Source organism: Lissotriton vulgaris, chromosome 6 (genome assembly GCF_964263255.1).
Source record: "Lissotriton vulgaris chromosome 6, aLisVul1.2, whole genome shotgun sequence".
Classification (NCBI taxonomy): Eukaryota; Metazoa; Chordata; class Amphibia; order Caudata; family Salamandridae; genus Lissotriton; species Lissotriton vulgaris.
This window is the reverse complement of record NC_141694.1, coordinates 1,259,569,453-1,259,593,008: the sequence shown is the minus strand read 5'-3', so window position 1 is coordinate 1,259,593,008 and position 23,556 is coordinate 1,259,569,453. Positions and strand designations below refer to the sequence as shown.

The window sequence follows — 23,556 nt, the reverse complement described above, 5'->3', positions numbered from 1 at the left end:
GTCACATAAGCAAACATATTCAGCCCATTAGTGCCCTTACTAATGCATCTGAATAACCACAATAGAGTTATCTGCGCTTTTACATGACGCAGCTCTTTCTTCCTCACTGACAAAATGATGGTGAGATAAAATATGGTAACCAGCCCATTAAGGATAGGAATGCAGCTATCAAGGGTGCACCAAGGCCCAGCGTTGTAAGGGATGTACTGAATCCCCTAAGCACGATTGTCACACTTGCTGTGCCACGGGTTGAGGTGATGGTAGTGACACCACTCTAGTCGTCACGGACTGCAAAGCAATCCTATATTACAAACGCGCAAAAAGCAATACTGCAAATACTTACTGAATAAAATATTTTCATTACTCACAACAACGTAGAGTTGCACAGACACCTAGGCAAAATCTTTATCTGCCACCTAAAGCTACTCCAAGTTAGGTGCTTTCACGTTTTACCACTTTATGAAAACATAAACATGAAAAGAATGCCTGATGCATGCCTGTGCACAAAAGTGATGTGCAACTAAATACCAGGCGCGCTTTTTAAAGTTTAAAGAAGTTACTTGGCACGCCTCTTCCTCCGGCAGAAATGCGTTGGTGGTGCCCTAACATGGTCTTTAAATACAGTAGGGGGGTTAAAGTTTACGGCCTCCAAGTTTTGTCGCGCGGCCTTCCCGGGCTCATCAGGCTAGTGGGAAGCAGGGGGAGAGGAAAGAAATGAGTGGGCCGGGCTTCAGGCGCAGGCACACCCAGAAAACAAAACCAGACGGGTCGGGTAACCGCAGCTTGCCTGAAGAGCATGAGAGGCCGGCCAGGAAGGAGGACAAAAACACACGGCAGAGAAGGCAGCCACTATGTCTTGGAGCGGCCTGTTGTCCTTTCTGAAGAGCAAGGAATCGCTGATTTTTAACGCCGTGGTAGCGCTGCTCACCATCGGCGGCCAGCAGCTCTTCTCCTTCTTCGCATTCAGCTGCCCCTGTCATGCGACCAAGAACCTGTACTATGGGCTAGCCTTCATCGGGGTGCCCGCGCTCATCCTCCTCATCGTGGGTTACGTCTTCAACGACCACACGTGGCGGCTGCTGACGGGCACGACGCACACGTCGTCGGCGCCAGTGGAGCAGAGCCGTCACAGCCGCCTCATGAAGTCCAAGCTGCTCTGCTTCGTCTTCTGCGACATCACGAGCCGGGCCCTGGTGGCGCCCATCACCTGGCTGGCCGTCACGCTGCTCAACGGCGCCTACTACGTCTGCGCGCTCAGCGAGTTCGCCTCCGTGGACCAGTACGACTTCTTCCGGAACGTCAGCAGGGCCGAGCGCAGGGAGATCCTGGCCTCCTTCCCCTGCCCGCAGTTCGTCCGCCCCAACCTGACCCGCGTGAGAGAGGGGGTGCTCCTGGACCTCCGGTACCAGTCTCAGGTGAGCGTGAGCCGCTAATAATAATGTCTCTTTAATATAGCACTTGTAACAGCTGTAAATAGTAGATGTTTCCATACTCTCTCCTGATGCAACTCCATCACCTGTGCCACCTTCGCAAAGTCCTGGATTTGTATTTATGTATTCGAAGGTTTCTATATCGCTAGCTAGACCCGAAAGCATCATAGCGAAGCTGCACAACGTGAAACTGTAAGCACCAACAGGTTGCATGTTGGGATGTTTCAGCCTACACGCACAGTGCTTTGAATGGAAATATAGAAGTGCAGGTACTCAGGGCCTTAAGGCATTGTGACATTTTAGCGCTGCTGTGAGAGTTCTGCGAGGTTTTTTTTAGTATTCAGAAATGGTTGGCGCTCATCAGGGAGCGGTGAGAGTGGAGAAGAATACAAATGTGGAACGGTGCTGCTAGGTCAGTGGGATCCCAAAATCCCTGAGAAAGAGTGGGGTTAGTCCCCCTCCACAAAGTTTTACAAACAGGGTCCAGAGCACACGAAAAGAGTTCTTTGAAACGTAATCATATGTGTAAAAGAAATTAGATCGAACACAAATGGTTGTTTCTATTTGCTTTTCTAGGTGTTTTATAGGTGATCGTGGTTCTCCTTGCAGAGGAGATCCAAAGAACATGAAACCAGCCGACACGTGTTTCGTCAAAACGGGTAGTTACCCGTGACTCTTCAGGGCTGAATAAGTATCAAAAGGGGCAGTATCGGGGGACCGGTGATAATTTCAGCCCGTCTTTTGAACTCTATACTTGTGACCTTTCATCACGTTACAGCCGTAGTTGGCCTCCTCACATTTACCCGACTTGGACTGGGTTGGAATTATCACCTGTCCCCCGATACTACCCCTTTTGATACTTATTCAGCCCTGAAGAGTTTGACGAAACACGTGTCGGCTGGTTTTATGTTCTTTGGATCTCTTCTGCAAGGAGAACCACGATCACCTATAAAAGCAAATAGAAACAACCATTTGTGTTCAATCTTATTTCTTTTACACATATGATTACGTTTCAAGGAACTCTTTTCGTGTGCTCTGGACCCTGTTTGTAAAACTTTAGCGCTGCTGTTGCGTCACTTTTTGTGATGCATTTGCGGGTAAAAAATGCCCCTGCACCCTATTTTAAAAGTGACACATCTAAGCAGATACGTCACTTTGTAAGCCCTGCGCTACATTATACTTGCGTCAGGTATAATGTATGCAGGGTAGGCGTTCCCACTTAAAAAGCCTTGCAGAAGAGGCACAGCTGTGCCACTTCTAGGACGCCACTGCGTCAAAATTTTAAGCCTGCCTGTCTAAGCTGGCGTAAGACTGACGCCGGCCCTTTCACATGGGGCTTGCCCCGTGTGAAAGGCGACATTGCTGGAGTTGCGTTCTTTTTTGTGACATAATCCAATAATGCTTCATTACTGCGCCTACAGATACGTCAGTAATACTGACGTATCTGTAATTTCTTGCGACATGATGCGTCATACAGGAAATATGACGCATCCATCATGTCGCAAGGAGAGCACAATGAAAACTGTTGCATCGTTGTTTTCATACATCGATGGAACAGTTTTCATAAATAAGGCCCTCAGTCTATAGAGTACCTGTTTGCTCTAGAGGATTGCCGGTACTCTCCAATTAAATGTATTGCAGCATTCCTGAGAAGTAAGTGCAGGTACTCTCCCTGTAACCGGACAGCAGCTGCCTGCCTCGGGCATTCACGCGCCGTATAAATTAAAACATCAAATCAAATCACACACAGTGTTAAAAGCACAAGATTCAGAAAGCACTGTGATGTTGGGCAAAATGCTAGTATTGCTTTAAAGTGTGACTTGTGGTCACATGGGACGTATGCCAATTAACCGGTACTCAGTGTACCAACCTTAGAATGATGGAAGGCTGAGTTGACCTTGCTTCAGACTCATGATCTGCTGCAGATCAACGCATATGTCAGCAGGGAGAGTTATTTCACTGAGCCATCCAGCGGGCTTGTGTCTGTGAATTCAGCAGGTCTGTAAGATGCCATGTTCCCTTACCTAGTGCCAGTAATGCACCCTGTCCTATATTTGTATTTAGATACATGTAGTTTTGTTCTGAATAGCGGATTAGGGACGGATTTCAGAGCAGCAGGTATTCTAACGCGACCCAGTCTTCAATGAGCTGCTAATAGTTATTGACACGGGTCTCTTTGGCAGCATTCAAAGTTCTGTAAATCATTCACAGTTCCACAAGAGCGGGTTAAGAGGGCAGAGGACATATCAAGAGTATGTTTGAGGGATGGAGAAGGAGAAATGAACAATTCGTGTAGGGTGTTAGAAGGAAAGAGACTGAGAGGAAGACAGAAAACTTGAAGGGATGGGCAGAAGCGATGGAGAGCAGGGAGTGTGACATGAGGATGAGATAACAGCAGAGTTGTGCACGAGAAGTGAAAGTAACAAAATGAAAGAGAAGTTCGAGGATAAGAGAACAATAAACACTGATAAATAGAAGGACAGCTTAAAGTTAGAGATTGGTAGAAAAGCCCAAATAGAGAAGTTTAAGTTTGCCTCCGAGGGGAATTAAAGAGTGAGGCAGTCTCTAATGCTCGTGTTGTGTTTTAAAGGGAAGCTAAGTGACAACTATTATTTTGCATTCGCCCACCTTTTGTGTGTTAGATAAAACGAGCTTTCCTATAGAAATCCATTTGTACTGAACAATGTGTATTCAGCTATCTTTTTCTGTCGGGATCCTACCTTTAAGAGAAAAGGCCAAGTGGGCTGGGAGAGGCCCATGACACAGTTTAACGTTGCAAGGAGAAACTGAATTTTTTTGGACTGTTGTGTGCCTAACGCGTTACTGCAGATCCTCATGTGTGTAGTGAAAAGGTTTCTTCGTCATGCCTTTTATAGGCCGAAGCTGGGTGTGCGCACATTACCTCCTCGTTAAGCCACCCTTAATTAATTACATAGCGAGGCCGCCGCGCCTCACAGATACACCCAGATCTCTCCTAAAATGTTAAAATGCCCATCCTGACCTCCTGTTTTAGTTGACACAAGCCCCCACATAATCCAGTTGTCCTGGCCACAACAGGGGGGAGGGAGAAGTTAATTAATTAGGGTGAAGACATACTCGAAGTTATGCAATGACTAAAACGTCTTTGAAGCATTTCCACTGAGGCAGCCACTTGAGTAGAATATGCAATATGGGGAAGTGCCTCCTGCGTTGAATGTAGCAGGTAAATTGTGTAACTACTTTTCTGTACTGTGGCCACTATGACACAAGTTTCCAACCCTGAGCTTTCTAAATGCAGAACACGAGGCACTGCGGCGTTTTTTTCATCCTATACTGGAGTATCGTTTCCCACTACATAGCCTCTGTGATATTCTCAGGCACCCCAGGTATACTACTTTCCCCCACCCCAGATGTCACTAGGCACCGTTTGATGCAAAGCACACTCGTTATTGGTACAAACATTACCTAGGTTTCAATGTGGCGATTGAAGTCTCAAATTAAGTATTAGTTCGATGAAAACTGAATTGTTTTCCAGCCGCATTTTCTGGCCATTACCTTATTTAGCAAAGGCCTGTGTAAACAGCACTTCCTTCTCATCGATAGGTGAAGTCCAGCCAGTAAGGTATCTCTGTAACACTTATTTGTGTGGTCTGCCCGTTACTTATCATACCTATTGTACTGGTAGACATTTTATACTTCTCATTGTACCCTCTTGATACTGGAATGAGGACACTCATTACTTTTGTGATAAACAAGGTTAAACTAATCAAAAAGGTAAAAATCTCGGTGGTGTTGAAGGAGAAGGGCGTGGGTAGTTATTCACTCTCCCATCATGCAGAAGAGTTTTGTTGAACCCCTCTATACCTATATTATGGCCTGGGTCCCTCTTGTTCCGGTATCTCGTGCATCCACGAACATTCCTCAGTTCACAAATAAGCACATGACCATCACGAGTTTTTTTTTTTAGCCGTATAACCGATGGTTGTTAAATCTGCCTTTGAAGTAAAGCACGAGCTGGTGTGGCAGTCTTCACAGTTGATCTTTAAGTAGGCGCAACTAAAGAAGAATTCGTTCTTCGCTTGACGTCTGTAATAAGCGTTTTTTTTAATCTAACAAGCTGCTTGAGTCAGCAGAAGATGTCAAGCTCTTAGCTCTGCTCTGTTCACTGTGCCTCGTAGGGTAACTGATGCCTTTAGCGTCTTATCAAAAAGGAAGAGTGATAGTATTTTAGTACCTTGTGATTCATGCATTTCAGGTTTGATTTTCAGATAGCTTATTATGAACTATCCATTAGTACCGCATTATAGTAAGGTTGCTATGTTTTCTTCACTGTTACTGATTTCCAGTTTGTCAGATAAAAATATCGACTTGTCAAATTTAGTGACTAAAATATCGAATATCACTATACCGAAGGCAAGTCTTTATTTTCTGTTATTTACCCAACATCTGCTTACTTTGAATAGTACATATTTTGGTGTTTTATTATTGCTCAAAATATAGGGCCATAAAAACCATTATAACATAGGGAACTATGAAATATGGAACATATTTCACATTTGCCTTTGTAATAAGGATTTATCCTCATAATGACAGCCCACACAACTGAGCAGATCAATTACATAACCAGGGATTCTAAGTTTTGTGGCAGGGAAGAACAAACTATGTAGCAAGTTTATATAAATTACGCAGCAAAAAATACAGATTATGCAGCATATTCTCTGACAGTATTCTCTTCATTCATTTTTAGCTAGAAACAACAGTTTTGGTGAAATCTGCAAATTTTGCAGATTATGTACAAATTCAGCAAATGTATGATTCTGCAGTCAGTAAATCACACAATCTCATAAATCTTGCCATCAGACACTTTTTTCAGCATTTTATTCAAGAAAGGTAATCAAAATCTAGACATTCTAGTTCCAATCAGTTTCCATTGTTAGTTGCATTGTTGAACAGCTTGGTCACACTAACGACCCCAAAATAAACATGCAATATAAAAAATTCATAACTTGTACCAGGTGTAATATGGTCTGATATTTCTATCTTTGGATTCTGGTGACCTTTACAAACCACTTGGCCTTGTGGTTTGTGATGTGACCAGAACGTATACATATTCTCATCATGAAGGTAAATATATGTAGCACAGACACCAGTGAGGCCTCGGAACGGGCTGCAAGCCCTTGCCCGTCCCCTGTAGCGAGATCGTAGTCAAGGACATTCCGCTCCCCCACCCTTGTTGTCCCATCGAGAGCGCAGTCTCCAGCAGCACAGCTGGAGGGCTGGCGAGGGGCTTCCCCTCCCTCCTTATTTCAATCCCCACCTCCGCCTCCCACAGACTGAGCACCCTACGATGAGGCCGAGCAGTGAGGGAGGGGCATCTGGAGTATTTTGAGGCCTACCAGTTGTTTTGCAATACTCCCATGACGTTGCTAGTGTCCACAATACAAAACTCTGTCAGACAATCACTAATGGGAGATTAAAGGCAGAGGGATGACTCTTGGCTGACCACCCCGCTAAACTCGTCCCAGGCAATAGCTACCCACAAGGTACCAGGCCTCTCTGTAGGGCCAAACGTGGACTAACTTTTCACGCCCCTATGGATGCCGTAAACTGGCGGTCTCAGATACCCTCTCTTCTGAAGGCATACAACACACTATACCCCCTGTGCCGGAAAAACTGAATACCGTCCTGGAAGCAATAGAAAGTTTCTGTGTCTCTGTGGAGGCAAAGTTATGCTTCCTCATGGATGAGATGGGGTTCCTATGGGACGATCACTGCAAACTGGTGAACAGTGAGACGGAAGGTGAGAAGGCGTTGGCCTTGCTACAGCCGCAAATGGTGGAAGATCAACACTCCATCCAGGATTTGCAGAGGATGAGCCAGGTCCTTGAGGAACAGGTTGACGATGCGGAGGGCCGCTCCAGAAGGAGCAGCATTCGGGTCCTGGGGTTGCCTGAAGGCATCGAAGGCTGTGATCCCATATGGTTTTTGGAGATCTGTTTTTGAACATTTGTTGAATTGGCCGATATCACTCCCTTGTACTCCTTAGATAGAGCCCATCGAGTCACGGCCCAACGGCCACCACCAGGCCCTTCACTGTGTCCGATGCTTGCAAAACTCCTTCACTTTAAAGACAAGGTCGCCTTGCTGCTGGCTGCCAGGGTGAAGGGGTCATTGAGAATCGAAGACAAGACTGTCATGCACTTCCCAGATTATACCCAGGCTGTACAGCAGCAAGGATCCACCTTCTTGGGGGTAAAGAAGCAGCTGAGACAGTTAAACGCCCAATACTTTCCGTTGTTTCTCGCACGCCTTAAGTTGCTAGTAGATGGCACCTCAATTTTCTTCTCTAAACCTGGAGAGGCTTGGAACTCGGTAGACAAATACACCACCGCCGCCTATGAAGACACAAGCGTGGCAGCTCACCAACTGCCTTGCCCCCAGCACAAGGGAAGCGGGGTCCTCTCTCAGCTGTTTTCACACCCCTCAAAGGGCCCGGCTCTTGAGGAAATCATTGCAGATAGACAGCGGGCACTTCAAGCCGCAGCGTTCCTCAGATATGAAGCATGGACCACAGACTGGGAGGGAGGACAGCATATCTTCACCACAGAAGAAGACTCTGATTCCTCTCATGACCTCTTTGTGATTCCCAGACCCCCTCCTACTGTCTCTACCCATCAAACGAGAACTGTTGTTTTTCAGAGGGCGCCCCCACCAATCATTTTTTCCCCTCCCCTGCACAATTTGCCCACGCTCAAATTTCCTTACAGGGGGCAGACCACGGTTGGGCCTCGGTGTCCAAAGCCAGCGCCTCCTCATCGCCACGTCTCTTCATTGCTATTCTCTCATCGCTTGCGCTGCCATGTTTGTGCGTACCACAAATGTTGTTCTCCTCAGTTGCCACACCTTTGAATAAATACCCAACACTTGTACCTGGGTCATGTTACTAAATGCAGACTGCGTCGGAGACCAGCGCAATCACTCACCATTGAATAGGCTGCGGTAAGTCCCACATGCATGCACAGGAGCCCAGTCGGGCTCTTTCTATCACCCCTTCCATGCCTAAGCATGCACTCAATAGATTGCTCACCCTCAATGTACGAGGCATGCTTTTAGCTCGAAAACAATATGCCGTATATGCATACCTTAAGCGCCAGCACACCCATATAATCTTCCTACTGGAGAGCCACACCATAAGACCAGAACTACAATGCTTACAAAAGCGCTGGAGTACCACCACCTTCTCAGCATATGTCCAGGGTGCGATGGTCTGAATTTAACCGGGGGTACCTTTTCAGGTCCTGGGCATGACTATAGACTGGGAGGGACATATTGTGCTCATGGAGGGCCAGTTGGATGGCTCCAGATATTCAGCAGCATTTGTGCCTCCAACCCAGACCAGGGCTCCTTCTGGGACACACTGTCTGGGATCCTGGCTTCAAAAAACACACATCCGATGGATCTTGGGGGAGACTAAAATTATGTGTTAGTCCTCCATCTGTACCATTCTCACCCAACTCTGCCTCGCTCCCCAACACAGACACATTCAGAACGCTTTGCCAATTGGGCAAACATTGTACATTTGCAGATAGTTGGAAGGCAAAACATCCCAATGACCAGTTAACTTATTTTACTCTGCACCCCACTCTTTATATGTATGCTTATACCACATTCTCTGCTCCCAGGCCCCCTTGAGCGAGGAACACCGGACGGAATATCTCGTACCACTATGCTTACGAAGTTGATGTGCAGTGGAGTGCCCTTGCCTCCAGAATTTGACACCAACATGGTCTCCCTGCAAAATCCAGACAGAGACCTTACCCTGTTAACCTCCTATGGGCTGATGCCATCCTTGGAACTGACTAGATAATACTTGGTAAGGTTCTAGCTGACAGATATGCCCAGGTCCTCTGTACATTAATACACCCTGACCATCACAGCTTTGTGCCCGGTTGGAGTACCTCCCAAAACATCTGGGGTCTCTTCTACCTACAGACTCATGCCCCAGCTGTGTATGCCAAAACGGCGTTCCTCGTCTTGTATCTCGAGAAGGTGTTCGATACGCAGACATGGGAGTGCCTGTTTCAAGTGCTGGCCTTCATGAGGGTGGGCACCCGTCTCCTACAGTACATGAAATTGGTCTACACAAAGCCCTCTTCCAGAGTGCGACTTAGAAGGATCATTTCACCGGCCTTCTCGATGAGCTGGGGCCCAGACAGGGTTGCCCCTTATTCCTCCTCTGTTCATGATAGAGATGGAGCCGCTCGTGGTTAGTCTCCATCGGGAGGGATAAGAATGGGGTATCCCCCCTAGTCGATGGGCTACATGCGGTGTCCTTATACGTGGACAACTTGCTGCTCTGCCTCCCTAACATACGCTCAGACCTTTCCCCCCGTGTGTCATGTTCCATGAATTTGCCAATGTAGTGGGTCTCCACGTTAACTGGGCTAAATCTGTTAAGCCCAGGGACCCCACTTGAGAGGTGACACTAGGCAGGGCTGCACTTCGTTTGCGAGGTACCACAGTCCAGTACCTTGCAATACACCTATACCATTCAGCCGCAGATCCCTTCGACTGGAGCCGAACCCTGTCATTGCTGTGACCCTGGGTATGTTTCTGGAAGCTGCTCCCACTAGCAGTAACACAAAAACTAGCCCTATCAAAGATGGTTATCCTTCCCCCCAACTCCTGTACTATTTTACGTGCCTTTCCCTATCGCCTCCCCTCTCCTTCTAAGACTTGGACATTCTATTGAGAAACTGCTCTGGGGAGATAAGCACCACCGCATTGCATTGGCGAAGCTGCAGCTGCCAATAGGGATGGGGGGCAATGGGGTAGTGCCCGTTCTTATGAAGCGTATTCTTTGGCGCCCAATCGTAAATGATATCCCACTGGCTGGTGGGATGAAACTTGGTTGGGACTGGCCAGGAGTCTTGCACCCTCACGGCAACCGTGGCTCATAGCCTACTGTTTTCAAGACACACTCCTCCATCGCGACGATGTATGGTTAGGGTATATTTCCTTACGTGTCATATTACACCATATGCACCCTCGCGCCCACTGCAAGGACTTCCGTGCACCCCTGGGACGTACTGTGCACCGGAACTATGCAAATAACATAACATAACATGTGTATTTGTAAAGCGCACGTTCACCCGTAGGTATCTTGGCACTGAATAACAGATGTTTATTGTTACCCAACTCAATGGTACTCATTTTATCGACCTCAGATGGATGAAAGGTTGAGTGGACCCGCCGGGATTTGAACCTGTGACCATGAGGTCGAACACAGGCCCCTGCAGTGGACGCATTCGTCTACTGAGCCACCAGACCCGGCCAAATGGCATGAGCTCCCACTAGACAAAATGACTTTTTTACTGGAGGATGACTACTTACCAGGACTATTTTACTGAAGGACGACTACTTACCAATGACCCAAGTTAGAGAGGACCACAGGATACCTCCAGGCCAATTCCTCATGTACGGGCAGCTCCACAACACTCTTTGCACTCTCTGGTCTGTAGCGGACGACGAGCCCCCAACTCACGCGGACCTCCACACGTTGCTTCAAATGGGCACTGGGAGGCACATACAAGGCACTTAGGGAACAAACCCATCCTTCACTCTTAACCCTCTGCTCTAGGTGGGAGGACGACATTGGGAGGGTGTTAAACGACAAAGAGTGGTAATAGGCTTTAGAAGTCCCTCAATTGTGGTGCTTCCGGTCTCTCAGAATGCAAGTTTAAAAAGCATGCAGTTCTCTGTCCTTCACAAGGTCTACTTAACACCTGTCCAACTCAACCGCTACTTCCCCCACGCACACCTCTGCTATTCCCTGTGTTGTTCGGCATACACTGTATTACGCCACAGGCTCTAGTCCTGTCCATCCCTTTCGCTTTCCCCTAATGGTCTTATATATATGCGACCCTCTGTAGCATCACTTAGCTCCCAGATTTGGACACATGAGAGACTGACTGCCTTGTCATCTTTAAATGCCAGAAAGGAAACAAGGTGCAGACCCACTTCGCCAGCTTAGCCCTCCTGTCGGCGAAGAGAACTCTGGCAATGGATTTGAGGGTAAGTTGTCATAAGTGGGGACGAGCAGAGGGCGAGGCCCCCAAATACGAGGAGGCCTAGCGACTATGCAAAGTCCTTGGCTCCAGCTCCTAGGACACAGTGCTAGATCAGTTTTGCCAACTAGCCCCCTCTCCTGCCCCGGGGGGACCCTTACCTAGGTCTGGGGGACCTAAGCCACAGAAGCCCAGTCCGATCAACAACCACTAGAGGCTCCTCCTGCCCCACACAGCGCCACTTGTTGCCATAAGACAATCCTCCTGGATTTACTCGGCGTTAATGGTGCACTAGACACACTGACATAGAAGAGCACACATGCCTTAAGTTCTATTGTCGCACCCCAGAACGGCCAGGTACTCGGCACAAACCGCTACCTGCTGCTGTTGTAGTACTGTTGGGGTGACCCTATGTACTTGCTGATGAACTTATGATATACATTTAATTTTGTGACCTTATACTTGTTCTTTAGAAAATGGAATGAACTAGGTTTTTAAAAAAAAAATGAAGGTAAATATATGTGGAATTAAGAATAGTAAATTTATATTTACTGATATATTCTTTCTTGACAATCGTTGTAGTCTATATTTTGGCCACAATATTTTGGCAGGTCAATATTAAATGTAAATGTTTTGGTAGAAGACCATTTCTAAGACGGCTAGCTGGCCAGACTCTATTAGATTATTCAATCTCTTTCTTTACTATAAGATCATTTCCAAAATTGGTGCAAGTTCCCCAATAAATGCATTGAGTGTAATAAAAAGTAGTCAGTTTAACCGCATCGCTGCGGCGGTTATTTTTCCGCTGTGCGGCTTTTTTCCAAAAGCCGCGTTACATGACGAGCTCAGCTCGTCATCCGCACACGACCACCGTGGCTGATGACGAGCTGAGCTCGTCATCAGCAGCGAAGGGGTTAAGTACATACCATTTCGACTTGTCCTGTTAAATTGGCATGGAAAAGAGCTGTAATTTAAACAGAACATCAACAAAATATTGTTGAAAACCAAAGCTCCTAAGTAACACTGCAAGAACCAAAACCATAGTCCAATACAGGAATAGCACAAATCAAATATTACAGTAATCCGTCATGTAGATATGACCATGTCAAAACCACTTTGAAAGGGCACACAAGAATTACTGAGCCCACCTGCTGGGTTTTGGCCTTTTTACTCCTTTTGTCCTGGGTCGCAGCTTACTATGGGCTTTGAGTTGAGTAACTGGGCCAGTAGCGCGGGTCAAACATTCTAAGTCTCTTTAGGTGGATGCAGGCACAAGGTATGCATAAGCTCATAATTCAAAATACCCACAGTGACCACAATACGTTGATTGCCCAGCCCCCTACTTACTTTACATAGTAAAGCTGTATTTATTATATATGCAAACTGAACATAATAAATATACTACACAGTGGGCTCTCAAGCCTAGTTCCCTAGTGCTGAACAGGGCCGTGTGCCACCACAGGCACACTCCCCCTCCCTCCCCCTTTCTCTCCTCCATGCTAAACACTGCATTTTTGGCAGATATCAGGCAGTGGCTCAGTAGGTGACCCCATGTGTGTGTACACATCAAAGTCTGGCTTTGACCGTAAAAGCTCAGCTCCCTGGGTAGTAAACCATTGAGCTTGTACAAGTCTGCTTCAGTCTTAACCAAAGGCACCCTTCAGAAGTGCTCTGTTGCAGGGAAGGGGGGCGTCTCCCCTGCGTTCCAACAATGAGCAGCCTGCACCACGTCCTCCCGTGGTTGGGGAGGTCAGCACTCTGAGGCGGTCAGAGTAGATAACAGCTTCTGGGTGCAGTGGCTTCTTCATGGTTCTCGCAAGTAAGGTGGTGAAGCAACAGTGGTGCTGCAGGGCAGCTTCTGGCCATGCTCGAAATCCCTTTGTTGGTTGCGGGGAATCTTCAGACATGAGTGGGACCAAATGTTCCTTATGGCTCCCTGGTGGCATCAGGGGTCTTCAGCGTTGGTCCCAATGAGGTCGGATATCTTGGGTGAATGTTCGAACGGTCTCAGTGCCCCCCCCCCCCCGCATACGGGGTAACATATACTGTCAATGGCCCCAATATTCTAAGTTGCAATGGATGACAGCCCCAACAGTCTCATTGGCAAGAGGCAATTGCTCAAACAGTCTCAGTGGCAATGAACAACAGCCCCAACAGTCTCATTGGCAAGAGGCAATGCCCAAACAGTCTCAATGGGAATGGGCTACTGCCACAAGAGTCCCACCGCCCCACTTCTGGCAGATGAGGGTCACAGACAAAGGCAAAGGCCCCAATGAAATCAGTGACACCAGGCAGTGGCCCTCAATTTTACTGCAGGCTCTGGCGTGGGTTACAGCCTTTTGTCAGAGATTGGACGGCTCTTTCCTAGCGCCAGTCCTGACTGAACCAGATACCTCACACTCTGCTCACCGAGATCCAGTCACCAGGATCTGCTCTGGGACTTGCACATTCCAGACTTTTTCCTCCTCCTCCTCAAAGAACACTCTGGTATATGTAGGCAGTACATTGAGAGGGAGTCCCAGTACAGGTTCACTTAAAAACAGCAACTAACAGTGCAATAAAAGTGGGATAAAAAATACTCAGAATATAAACACAAAATAAATCAGGCTATCATGCGGGTACAATGTTATTTAATCACAATGGACCTTGCAAAAAACACAATACATTGCTTATTTGAAAGAACACAAATTAGTGCCCCAAGGGATGAGGGAGAAAGTGGGGGGTGGGTCGGTGTGATTGCATGCAAGGATAGAAAGGTTTTCAGGATCAAAGTGTCAAGCCAAACGGCCTTATTGGTTTACCCTACCCATCACCCCCGATCCTGAGGAAGACCCCCTGTAAGATCTCCAGTGATCCTTCACCGCATTGGGGTCTAAACGTTGACAACCTACAATTACGCCAGCACGTGCCTCAGTTATAATACGTTCACGAAGGCCGCTGTAGCATGGCAATCTAAATGCTGATTGACATTTGCATGGTTCTTTGTTGGCTCCTTATGGTAGCAAACTATGTGTATCTGATTCTTGACCAATAAGGCCGTTTGGCTTGACATTTTGATCCTGAAAACCTTTCTATCCTGCAAGGTCCATTGTGATTAAATAACAGTGTACCCGCATGATTGCCTGATTTGTTTTGTGTTAATATTCTGCGTATTTTTTATCCCACTGTTATTGCACTGTTAGTTGCTGCTTTTAAGTGAACGTGTACTGGGACCCCCTCTCAATGTACATCATTATACCCAGGTCCTAGGCATATTAATTGGGTTTACCCTTTTTTGTAACGGTATATGTAGGCAGGCAGAAGGCTGTTGCCCCAGATACATGGCAAGTGCTCTTGGTGTTCTGGGTGATGTTCACTCAGCCAGAGTGGTGACTGGCAGACCATGGTTACCAGTTCGAAGTCTTTGCGACCTCCTTTTGCTTGATGAACAGTGCTGTTAAACAGAGTGTGGAATTACCTTTGTAATCCATGAAGTTCGGTCCTTTACATAGCATGCCCAAGGCTTTCGGCATGGCCTCTCTTGGGAAGAAGCCCAATGTCTGAACTTATGAAACTCAGGTTGCCAGTATCCGCTTCTCCTCTGCACTGCCCTTTGTTAAAGAAACACTCTGCCTCAGTAGGAGTGGTTCCAATCTGATTGACCCATAACATAGGCTAAGGGTGTAACCGTGAATCACACCTGGCTGTCAACGTTCATTGAAGTATGCCCCATAAAGTTTGAAAGGCAAATCTTCAATTGACAAATTTCTCTTGATCAGCCTGCATTATTCTGTACCACATTCACTTGACCCATGTGCCTAATGTACCACATAATCACAAACTTGTGTTTGGATGACTGCAATTATTCTCCAAGCGACTGTATTACGAAGTCCATTTTCAAAAATATTATAAAAATGACTGAGGCATCAGATCACCCGCATAAGGTTATCACTCTTAGTCTTGAAAAGGCTCTTGGCCTGCAAGCCACTTTATAGGGTGAAACATGTTCCGGCTGATCAAATGAAAGTTGTTAATTGAAGATTGAGATTTCACAAATATTATTAAAAATGTGTGTAAGTGTTCGTTCCCACTCCAGCATTCAAGAATAACGTCTGTCTATATCTCCTGTATGGCAGTTGCAATCCACAGCTCCAGAAGCTTCTTCAGGATTTGGGATTCCAAGATGCAACCCACAGACCTCCATGCTATGTGCCAGACACTCACGTACATCCCATCATGCACACAAAAGTTTCACATGCTGTCCAGCACTACACACTACCCTTGCAGGTCTGATTACTACTGAACACAAGCTGTGAATGTGTTTGTGTCACGTAACTCCAGGTAGAAGCAGTACCTCTCTGCCATCACATGGGTAGTATTTGGTGTGCCCCTTCCGGTGTAAGCAAACCATATTTCTGCAAGACTGGCCAAGATCATGGTACTCATGCATGACCAAATTTCATTGCCAGGGGTCCAGGTAACTATACAGTTGGGACACTCAAGGCAGGGGTACACATCTGTCAGCATTTAGGGGGTTTTTCCATCCCAAAAGGCTTCTCTGCTGCTTGCTGCAAGAAGAGTACATCTCTAGATGTCAGTATATATATGTATATATATATAATATATATATATCAAATTGCCCTGAAGCATTGGGAGTTCACTCTACCATCCTCTGCCATCCGACACTAATATGCAGCCTTCCGGGTCTCTTTGTGTTACTAATTATCACTGCTGACGCGTTTCAGGGCTCACAGCCCCTTCTTCCTGGGCAAGGAAAGCACACACGATACCTGCATGCATCATTAACCAACTTTTATTCAAGCCCATCCCTCCTCCATTGGGCGTGTTCATGTAACACTGTCCCTGGTGTATCATGGGGGATGGAGTTCTTCATGCAAGTTAAATATCCTTTGAGTAAGTTCGTTGTGTTCTCACAATTTTGTCTTTTTGTTAAAGCCTCTAAGTGAGTCACAAATGAGAGCAGGGAGGCTCAATCAACATTATGAGAATGGTGTCACAATGTCACGAGCAGTTCCGACAGCGGCCTCTCTTAGCTGGTGATCAATGTATTCACCTGCTAATGGTGGTGCCTCTCCCCACGGCCGGGTAGCTGTGCAAGGTATAGAAATAGCAAATTGCTCTGAAGCATTAGGAGATCACTCTACCATCCTCTGCCATCCGACACTAATATGCAGCCTTCCGGTTCTCTTTGTGTTACTAATTATCACCGCTGACGCGTTTCAGGGCTCACAGCCCCTTCTTCCTGGGCAAGGAAAGCACACACAATACCTGCATGCATCGTTAACCAACTTTTATTCAAGCCCATCCCTCCACCATTGGGCGTGTTCAGAGAACCACCACCCCTGGGCTTCTTTTTAAAAAAATTAAAGAAACCTGTGTGGGGGGGCTCTTTCCGAGACCAGTCTTTATTTTTATTTCTTGACGATTTTATTGCTCCCAATTTATAAGCACAAATTGTTGACGTGCAATGCGGAAATGCAGAGACCTGCCGGATCAAAACACGAATGTCTCTCAGTCACGCGAGTTCGGACTCGCTTGACTTCGAGAGACGTTCGTGTTTTGATAAAGACTGGTCTCGGAAAAAGAAATTCTACGTGCAGATCAGTCTAGGAGCCAAGAAGAACGAGATTAAAAATCAGGATTGCTACTGAGATTTTAAACGATACTGGATGTTCAAGGTCACAATTGGATTCATTGATGAAGGGTCACTACCACATGCTTATTGTGTTGTCCTGAAGAAGGTCTTACAGATTAATACAATTGAAGACCGAAACGTCGACTATTGGTTCCATTTCTCCATCTATTATCAACTATTTAAGTGGCCTTTACTTTAAACAAAATAAGTGTTGCTTACTGTTTTTATTGTTAGATTGGACTTTTTTCAAATGAATTATAGGAAGACTTTAGCATTTTCTTTTTCATTTGAAAGCATTGTAATCAACGTGAAATGTTGATATGTACCCTATAAATTTATGATCTAAAATATAAAATAAATATTTTTCTATAAGATTTCCCGTGCTTTTCATATTTTTTATATTTCTCATATTTTTCATATTGTACTTTAACTATTTCATTTAAATGGTTTTTCTGCCTAATTGGCTGTTATATTTAAATTAGATCAGATAATAATTTGATTGTACAGATTATTGTTGGTAAATAAGATCCAAGTCTGGAATCTGGTGATTATTCTTACAAGCAAAATCCCTTGCTGGCACCCTCAAACACTTTATCAATATTATTTGCCCAAGCCCGCCAAGGGTACATTGGGTTTCCGACCCCTCTTTATCTTTAATATATAAATGCAGTTTAGAAAAAAAACATGGCAATGAAGCACACATTTTCTTAGCATTGCCATTCAAACAGTTGTCTTTCAATGCTGCAAGCATTTTACACACACTCTGTAGGGAAACATTGTGTTCATGTTCACATATAGTCAGGCCTGGCTTGTATTTAAAATGTGTGTCTTAGCCACAAAGCCCTGCCACGCATACCAGGACCACTGAATATGGGTGTTGTGAGAGATGCTGAATTAAAGCATGTTAAATGGTTGTCCGTTTTTCCACAATTTCCTGTCAGTTGGTCATTCACACTTCCTAGTCTAGTTACCTGCTAGCAGACTGAATGGTCAGGTTAGATTTGATGGAGCCTACCTTACAGTTTAATTTGTGATTCATTAAAGATGATTTTCAATCTCTGTGAGTTGAGTGAACAGGTCTATTTTACCTAGAGTTTGCCTGTTGGCGAATTCCAGTAAATTTCTGCTATTGTGTGCTTAACTAAACCCTTAGCCTGCATTGCGTTGTGTGCAGTGCGAGGATGTGCGTGTGCCTGAGAAAGAATATAGAGCAGGAGAAATAGCGTGAACTGTTCCATGTGTGCGCAAGGATATTAGTATGCTTGAGAGTTGGACATTGGAGGAAAGAAGACCCAGGCTCTTTGGTGCACTTCCATTGGAGCTCTTTGATTCTGAAAGGAAGTCACTGGTCTGAGGGGCCTGGGCACAACTGGGGAAGGAGATGAGGCTGGCTGATAGGAGAATCATAACAAGCAAGGATGGAGCCTTTTGATAACCTTTTGAAGCACATATCATTGAGGATGACATCCTTGGCCTGAGCTGGGACTATCAAGATTGGAGATGTCCTGCCGGATAGGCTGCTCTCTGGAGGAAAAGCACAACAAAGGAGTGCACACTTCAAAGTGAGCAACTCCACAACACAAACTTCAAATACAGAAACACTAAATCACAAGTGTGTCTGGAAGTTGATTATAAAAAGGGGAGCTTGAGACTCCCATATTGGCAAACTAAAGCTGTACGTCAGTGCGAAGAAGCTCATTATGAGTTCTACATGGTTTGACCGGGACTGTGGACTACAGGTCTGCCAGTCTCCCATGCTTGGGGATGGGACCTCACCCAGGAGGATCAAGGACACTCGCCTGGAGCCTGTAGCACCAATTTCAGCCTGACCCAAGACCAGTGGGCCCTGTGAGGGGAAGGAGATCAATTGGAGGGAACAAAGTCCAGCGGGGATCCTTTCGTATGGATCTTGGGAGTGAAAATTTAGATTTTTGTCCATCTGGACCACGGCACCAATCACTCTGCTGTCCGTGGGCCACAGTTCATGACCCCTGTGTCAAACTGGGGCACGGTGAAAAATAAGCGTTATCACCCTTGGCACTGTGCTGTTGGAGAAGTAGGGTCATTGCTTGATACTGCACTGTGATCCGAAGAGGGCCATCACCTTGTTGGTGCAGCCCGCGACAACTTTATGCCATAAAGAGAGAACTATTGTCCTGTATGTACTGCTGGGACTCTACCTGCGTGCTAGGTAGGAAGGGGCTTTGAAGAAGGAAGAGAGCCGTCACCCTTTGCAATTTAGAAGACCTCACAGGTTGTGTCCTGTGGAGAATGAAAGCAACAAGTTCAACTATCCTATCTTTGAGCATCAGAGTTCTGTCCCTGGATCCCATGAGAGACCTACAGCATCAGAGGAGTTCCGAGGACAGTGGCCACTGCAGCAGCAGCTTTCTGCCATCTGGACCTAACCAGAGCAGGTAAGACAGACAAAGGGGCTATCGGGCCTGAGGAACTTGCTCTGAATTGATGCTCCAGTGCAGGTGCTTGGGAATCTTACTGAAGAGCCCCTATAGAACTTCGGAGACTTGAAAGCTTTAACCTATCTTGGATATTGCCAATCCTAAATTGGGTATAACATTCAGCTATAAACAGGGAAGTGAGACTGGAAAGCTGACTCGGATAACATTAGTGGGCTTGCCTCAGGAAGGCTGTGTATATTGATTACAGTGTGTTGTATTGTACTTTGTGTTAGTAGATACATTCTCAATTTTACATAAAAATAAGTATTTGACTGGGCAATCATTTAATGGAGTTGCCGGATGTATTTTGAGTTGTAGGTCTGTGCTCGCCTTACACCTACCTCCTCCCGAGAAGCCATAGACTGTTCAGCATCCGCTACCCCTGAAAGTCAAGTGCTGAAGGGGTACTTTGCCCAGTTGCTCAGAGCCCATAATAGACTGAGCCTTGGGACATACGGGGTAAAAGAACTCATCCACCACAGTTGGACCCAGTAATTCCTGCTTGCAGCATAGCCCTCTGAACAAGATTCTGACAATTATTATGTATTGAGGGTTCGATGTTGCCTGCTGGGTAGTGTGGGCAGTGCCCCACCTATCCCAATACATAGCTCACAGAAGCCAGGGTGGCTGCGCCATGAAACCTTGTATAAAAGGAGGCGTGGAAGCATGAAAGAGATATACTTTATTTGGGATTTTGAACGCCTGTCTCGTTCCAGGATTTCAGACTTGTAGGGGATGTAGTACTAACACTTCTCTTAATATGGTGTGCTTTGAGGTTGGAAAGGCACTGCCTTACACTGCATTTTACAACATTGGATCTTACGTGATGGCCTGTTCCTGTGAGCCATTTCAGAAATCTGTTAAAAAGGGATTTTTGCCTAATTTTCTAATACAAACTCTATTTTTATGAAGCTATGTGTGTTCATTCAGTCCATGGATTTTTGACCAATACCTTGCAATTCTGATATATATGTAAACGTATACTTTGGGACATTAGTTGCTACAATTTGGGGAAGAGGATTACGAGCTAGAGACCTTCTAAAACTGATCTCTGAATGATAATGCACAAAGCAAAACCTTTGAAGGAAGAGTATGCTTTTTGTTTTTCGTTGAAATTTAAAGTACTGGGTGGATCCATAGGGCATGGTCAAAAGTCTCTTAATTATTAAATACAGAGGTTCAGAGAGTACTACTAGACATTTCATTATTTACTTATGATAATTCAATATTTCTAACAATAAATGAGGGCTGTTCTTGAACACTAGCCATGAAAGAGCTTTACCGTCGTCTCTGAAATATTCATAGGAATATAACGAAAAGGGAACTTTTCATGTGCACAACACACTTGTGGCCCAATTCACAAAGTTTTATCTACGAGTAATCGCGTCTAGGTGTGAATTGCAACTGAATAGCTAGGGAGGATCTACAAAGTCTAAAATAGTTATTTTGAAATGGTGCACATTCTTAATTACTGCATCAGCAATGATTCCCCTGAAAAGAAAGTGATGCACAAACACACGTCTGCCTAGGTTCCCCTAAGTGGCGTGCCTGGGCGGCCGCACACTGTGTGAGTTTCACCACGCAGGGGGAGGGGGGCGGCTAAAAATCACCAAAACAAAGATACGGCTGATAGGAGAGGAGCTGTCAACAACGGTGAACCGTGAATGGACATGCAAACAAAAGGTTCGCTGCCCAAGGCAAATTGTTATTTATGCCACAGCCTCCTTGCCCTGCTTGTGTAAGGCGTGGCTCTCCCTCCCCACTGTAGCAATCTAGTCATTCGCCCGGCTGGGTGAGCACCCGGAACTAGATGCACACTATGTATCACTCTGTGGCCAGGCGTGACCAGAGAGCTTAAATAAAGGGGCCGGGGTCGCTCGAGACTTCCGGTCCGCACTAGTCACCACGAGTGTGTGTCCCGTTATTGTGCCTCCTGTTTATAGCCCCTCACCGATGTTTTGAAGTGTGCGTGCCCCCCCCCCCCTCCCCCCCCGCCCCCTACTTCTAAAACGCTACACCCACCACGGTTCTTTGATGATAGAGAAAAACAAAGGGGCCTGGTGTTTCTGAAACTGCAGCACAATTTAATGGGATTTACGCACATTGCCAGTGTGAAAGCAAGACGCAGGTGTGTCCGGTTAATACTATATTTATAATGAAAGCATATCAACAAAAAACAAGTTGTGCCCGTAAAACAAAAAGCATCAATCGTGTGTGCTGTTTAAAAGCTGTATGCAGTGTTCACGAATCTGTCTGCTGAATGAGCTTCCAAAAATGCAATCTGATTCTCTTCACTTTAGCACAGGAAAGAATAAATGTCAAATAAGGGAGTACAACTCCTCAACTCATTTCCTGGGAGAGACAGACGGGCACTGTACATTTGAAACTGAGTTCTCTGAAAGTGAAGTCGTGACAAGATTCTTGAGCGAAGGGCATGAATTTGTTTTCTAATGTACCATCATAAGACATGTAAAGCACATCCTTTATAAAACATAAAGCACATGTACATTTGTTTCAGTTTGTGGGTGTGGTGGAGGCCAGCCATAAAATGCCATTTGCAGGCATCTATTTGAAAGTCACTATCTATCCCGCGTGCCCTCTAATTATACATTCTGAGTCTCTGCTGCTAGGCGAGTGCAATACTTTATTTAAACTTAGTCCACTTTTAAACATAAGAACGATATTGAGGTTTCAGCTAATTCGTTTTTTTGTAATCACAACAGTTACACGTAAAAATTCACCTAAAGTACTTAAACACGCATGAAAGAGTGTTTTTTATGTACAGATCACTGGAGCATTTACAACAGAATTCAAATGGAGGTGGAGTTGCCAGGTCTTCCTTGTTGGCGGGATGCCATGTTTCCTGTCCAGGGCTTTCATTTAGTGCATTCTTGGAATTGTAGTCCTATTTTGCTTCAAATCGACTAATGCACCTGGGTTCAGATTACAGAGATGGATCAGCTGGCATGCAAGGTCCCTTCTTGACACCTATTGAACAGGCACAAATACATGGGTTGAACCCTAATTTGCATTTTGTATTTTTTGATGCTATATCGCCTCATTTAAATTTTACAGAGTACTGTCTGATTGGGGGGGAAACAGAAACCTTACTGTAGCTAAAACTTTTAGATCTTGGCATTCGTCTTGGGGCTCTTCAACCAACAGGGCCTTTTGTGATTCTAACAATTGCCATTCGCCACAGTTTTATCTCACTTGGGCAGTTTATCTCTCCTCAAGTAGAGCTGTTTTAAGCCCAAGGCATGTGCAAAGTGCAATTGCCTTCCAAGGGACCCCAAGAGACAGCAAACGTTCACTCAATTTCGTCTCAGTCTATTTCTCTTTATCAAGTTTTCTCCCTCTTTCTTGACCACCTGTACATCCTACTATGCCCTTCTCTCTGTGGGGTCATCTGAAGGATTTTTGACTGCAGGGCGAATCATACTTAATCTTTTTTTTATTACTGTGTTTCTGAAACTTTAACTATCATTCAGTGTTGTTTGGCACCATTTCTGCTTGAAGTAGCAGAGAAAGAGTAATAAAATCGACGACTGTTCCAAACAGGGGCGCACAAAATATTCCTTGTTTGATTGGGACCCCCATGATCCTTAAGGTGACCCTGTTCACAACCACTCTTTCTCCAAATGCCTACTTTCCAATGCCATTATGAGCTAAAAGCAGTCATTCAAGTGATTCACCCAGCAGTCAATGTCATACACTGCACTGTTAAACCTCTCCTCCTGTGAGATCGTGGTATGGGGCTGTGAGTCTAAGGGTGTTTTAATGTGGTGCCTTCCCTGTTTGGGCCAGGCAGGACCACATAGGGCCTTTGCACAGGCGCACTCCAATGTTCCCTCCATTTATTTTCCCTTTCCCTTCTTCCTTACCCACTCCTGCTTCACCTTTTGTCTTAATGCTTATTTCTATTTTCCTCTGCAAGACTACATTCAACCCCTCCCCTCATTGGTTCGTCATAAGCGCCCACTCAA

General features: G+C 45.6%; 1 protein-coding gene across 1 annotated transcript in view; it reads left to right on the top strand.

Moving 5' to 3' along the window:
• The first annotated feature begins 754 nt into the window (after window positions 1–754).
• The window catches only part of CALHM4 (calcium homeostasis modulator family member 4), a 70,998-nt gene continuing 48,196 nt past the window's right edge, over window positions 755–23,556 (top strand). The window contains exon 1 of the mRNA XM_086927371.1: window positions 755–1,415. Within this exon, the coding sequence (XP_086783497.1) occupies window positions 852–1,415 (564 nt within the window). The 5' untranslated portion in view covers window positions 755–851. The remainder of the gene's footprint in view (window positions 1,416–23,556) is intronic.